This window comes from Sabethes cyaneus, chromosome 3 (genome assembly GCF_943734655.1).
Source record: "Sabethes cyaneus chromosome 3, idSabCyanKW18_F2, whole genome shotgun sequence".
NCBI lineage: Eukaryota > Metazoa > Arthropoda > Insecta > Diptera > Culicidae > Sabethes > Sabethes cyaneus.
In genome coordinates this window covers 35,177,504-35,182,019 of record NC_071355.1, presented here as the reverse complement: position 1 = coordinate 35,182,019, position 4,516 = coordinate 35,177,504, and the positions used below count along the sequence as shown (strand labels likewise).

Sequence of the window (4,516 nt, the reverse complement as noted above, 5' to 3'; positions counted from 1 at the left end):
GTGAAACATAAAGTGGAGGAATGGATAACTCCCGAAAAGTAGACCTTTCTGGGATTCCGTAGTTCACAGATTCTTTCCAACTCACTCTACATACATCTAGAAGATGCCTATTTTTTACGTGATGCTCACTACGTCTTTAAATATTGGACACTAAAAATGACCAACTAGCGGATGCTGGATGTTTTCTATATCACAAGATTAACACCCTTATTAGTATGCTGACTACTCGGTTTATCGGTCGATAGAGGATAGTTAGACTAGTCGCAGTCGTTTCCATAAATTGTTGTCTGGGGGTTTCGAGCGTAAACAAAATTAAAAACAAGGATTTCGAAAATAAAATACTTCAATATTGATATATAGTTTCATTTAGATATAAAACTTTATTTTATCATCTCATACAGAATTATCATCCTCTTTGTTACGATTTGAATGCTAGTTTTGTAGTCTAGTTTAATGCAAATGCTCACAAACACACGCTCTTCGCGTGGAACCTCGAGTTTACCTTTTTTTTACTAGAAACGAATCACGCCTTCTTACATGTACAATCAGTCGTTGTTGAGAAAAGAAAATACCTATCGAAAACTATACGAACTCCTCCCTCTAGCAGCCAACCGCAATTACCAGTCGGTTTTATGTTTCGAAACAAATGAAAGCGTAACTTTGTCTTCCTTGGACTACTTACGCAAAAGGAAACAAACAACAATAAATTAGACGAATAGTCCGAAAGATGATACGGTACTACAGTGTGTTTTGTTCATTAAATCAAAACTTTAAGTTTATTCTTTTCCCATCTGAAAAATAAGATGAGACATCTAACGCACCTACTTTACGATCACTCGCGCATTCAACATTCTTTCAACCTCTCACACAATTGAAATTCTTGCGCTAGTACTCCTTATTCCGCTTTGTTATGCTCTAGTAATGAACGTGTTGCCCGTGTTGGGCGCTCTCGGCTTTCCCTAACTATTCTGGTTCGACCGAGCGATGGAAGGTCTAATCACTAGTACGATGGACAACGAAACTACGCTCTACTCTCTACTTAACAGTAGCTCACAGTTCGTCCTTGAGATCATCGTCCTCTCCACCGGCTGGTGGCGGAGCACCACCACTGCTGGCGTACAGTTTGGCAATGATCGGTTGAACAACATCTTCCAGTTCCTTCTTCTGCTTTTTGTATTCCTCCGAGTCGGCATCCTGATTCTCATCGAGCCACTTAATCTTTTCGTCGATGGCTTCCTCCATTTTGCTCTTATCATCATCCGCAACCTTAGCGCCGAGTTTATCCTTATCTCCGAGCTGGTTCTTCAGGCTGTAAGCGTAGCTTTCCAGCTCGTTGCGAGCTTCGACGCGTTCCTTCAGTTTCTTATCGTCGTCGGCAAATCGTTCAGCATCCTTGATCATACGGTCGATGTCTTCCGGCGTCAGACGGTTTTGGTCGTTGGTGATGACAATCTTTTCGCGGTTACCAGTTCCCTTATCCTCGGCGGACACCTGCAGGATACCGTTGGCGTCAATTTCGAAGCTAACTTCGATCTGAGGGATACCTCGTGGAGCTGGTGGAATTCCGGTCAGATCAAATTTGCCGAGCAAGTGATTATCCTTGGTCATTGGACGTTCACCTTCGTACACCTGGATGGTTACGGTGTGCTGATTGTCGGAAGCAGTGGAGAAGATTTGCGATTTTTTCGTTGGAATGACGGTATTTCGCGGAATCAGTTTGGTCATGACACCTCCGACGGTTTCAATACCCATAGTCAACGGGTTGACATCAAGCAAAACGATCGCTTCCGTGTCTTGTTCACCGGACAACACTCCGGCTTGAACAGCCGCTCCATAAGCGACAGCTTCGTCAGGGTTGATACCACGGGATGGTTCCTTTCCGTTGAAGAATTCCTTTACCAACTGTTGCACCTTCGGGATACGCGTAGAACCACCAACCAAAACAATCTCATCGACGTCCTTTTTGTTCATGTCGGCATCTTCCAAGACTTTCTGTACTGGTTTCATGGTGGAGCGGAAAAGATCCATGTTCAGTTCCTCGAACTTGGCACGGGTTAGGGTCTCGCTGAAGTCATCACCCTCGAAGAACGATTCGATTTCGATGCGCACCTGGTGGCTGGAAGACAGAGCTCGCTTAGCCTTCTCTACCTCACGACGCAGTTTCTGCACAGCACGAACGTCCTTGCGGATATCTTTGCCCTTCTTTTTCTTGTACAATTTGATGAAATGATCCATCACACGCTGATCGAAATCTTCACCTCCCAAGTGGGTATCTCCGTTAGTAGCAACGACCTCGAACACACCATTATCGATGGTTAGCAATGATACATCGAAGGTACCGCCACCCAAATCGAACACCAACACGTTCTTTTCACCGTCCTTCTTATCCAGACCGTATGCAATAGCGGCAGCCGTAGGCTCGTTGATGATACGCATCACATTCAAACCGGCAATGACACCAGCATCCTTGGTGGCTTGGCGCTGAGCATCGTTGAAGTAAGCAGGCACAGTAACGACAGCGTGAGTCACCTTCTTACCCAGGTAAGCTTCGGCGGTTTCCTTCATCTTGCCCAGAACCATGGCGGAAATTTCCTCTGGAGCAAACACTTTGTCTCCCTGGCTGGTCGAAACCCTGATGTGCGGTTTGGAGTTCTTCTCGACCACCTTGAACGGAAGCAGCTTGATGTCGTGCTGTACGGTTGTGTCGGTAAATTCGCGACCAATCAATCGCTTGGCGTCGAACACGGTATTTTCCGGATTGGTGGTCAGCTGGTTCTTCGCGGCATCACCGATCAACCGCTCGCCATCGGCGGTGAAAGCCACGTACGAGGGGGTGATACGGTTACCCTGATCGTTGGCAATGATTTCAACGCGACCATTCTTGTAAACACCAACGCACGAGTACGTGGTACCCAAATCGATACCGACGACGGTTCCGTAGTCTTGCTCCTTCTTGTCCTCGGCAGCGTACGATAGTACGGCCAGCGCGGCCACCAGGGCCAACGGTACTAGCAGCTTCATGGCGGTGGGAGAGCTCTGAAATAATAATAAAAAAAACTATTCTTAGTATTGATCACGTAAGCAAATTATTTTTTCGACAATAATTCACAATTTATGAGTTAATAAAATCTAACAGATTACGATTCGCCATTCTTCACGTATCGAATAGAGAACTGCAAAGAACAATGTGAATAGCAAAGCAAAGGGAGAAAACTCGTGTCCGTCAAAATGGGCCACGTCAGATGGTACATTGTGCTCAATAATGCCCGGAGCCTGCAATTTTAATCGTTCTATATGTGCACCAGATCGCAGGCACAAAATTCCGGATGCAACCACCTTGAAACTAAAATCACAGCTGCAAACCACTGGCTTTTCAAGTTGATTAAAGGGCACGTACCGTTAGATTCTTTGACCTCAATTTTATAACCTAAAGGTGTGCCACTGAAATACAGTTTTTATCCACATTTTAATGTCGAATTTTGCCTAATAGTTTAATATAACTTTGAAATTTGCACAATATAATACACAATTGCGTTAATATAGCTTAGAATTTGACTAATTTTTTCTGCAAAAACTTTGCTCTATGGGGACCCATTTTCTAAAATTGGGAAGATAGAAAAATACTGTTACCTCTTGCAGCTTTCGATTGAAACAGGCGGATAGAAAGGCAAAAAGTACTGACTGAGTAAAACGAGAGTGCTCATCCGGTTTCAGCGGTTTCAGCTACTAGCTGAGCCGGATCGAGAGAAAAGAACACGTCAACCTTTTTTCCGTACGTACGCTGAAGTAATGTATATTGGTGAAGCAACGTACTATAGTGTGGGTGTGTTGGATTTTTCCGTGACACGATATTTGCATGGATTAGTGGCTAGTGGCTACACTGTTAACACTAGTGTAGCTAATCAAAAATCAAAAAAAAAAATTCTTTGTATTACACTGATTTATGCATGCTTTTTAAAATATTCATGTTTCTTAAAAGTAAATTATGTTTCGTCGTCAGTAAATTAAATAGTTTGTTGTAAGCGATGGGCCAACAAACCATGTGGGATTGGAACAGCTATTCCATTATCCGATAGAGCTTGACGTATCCACTTTTACACATACTGGCTCACACAACACACACAATATTCAAAGAGCAATCGAAAAAACGAAAAGTTCTAGAAACAGAAAATCTTTTAATCAATTTTCCGAAACTCATTCACTAAGTGAAGTCTTGAAGTATGAATAAAACTCAAATTTAAATATTAACACTATTTTTCATCTCATTACACAACAATTCTGAACGAACAACTTACATTTGCTCGGCAATTTTTTATAATCCTCTATCACGAAAATAGTGGTCGTCTTCCAGGACAACGAATATTTGAATGGAAAATATCCTCTTCTTCTACGTTTCCAAGCACGTCGCTTTCACTTATGAACGAAAAAAAAACTTTTACTTCGAACAGTAATATTTCTTTTTCCCGAAACCGTTCTTTACTTCACTTGGATTCAATTGATACTACACGGTTTGGTT

At 42.8% G+C, this 4,516-nt stretch overlaps 1 protein-coding gene across 1 annotated transcript; it reads right to left on the bottom strand.

The window, feature by feature from the left end:
- Nucleotides 1–355: 355 nt before the first annotated feature.
- On the bottom strand, nucleotides 356–4,516 carry LOC128744420 (endoplasmic reticulum chaperone BiP). The gene is made up of 2 exons (XM_053841432.1): nucleotides 4,296–4,516; nucleotides 356–3,036 (listed from the first exon to the last, which is right to left on the bottom strand). The coding sequence occupies exon 2, from the start codon at nucleotides 3,019–3,021 to the stop codon at nucleotides 1,051–1,053; it is 1,971 nt and encodes a 656-aa protein (XP_053697407.1). The 5' UTR covers nucleotides 3,022–3,036; nucleotides 4,296–4,516; the 3' UTR covers nucleotides 356–1,050.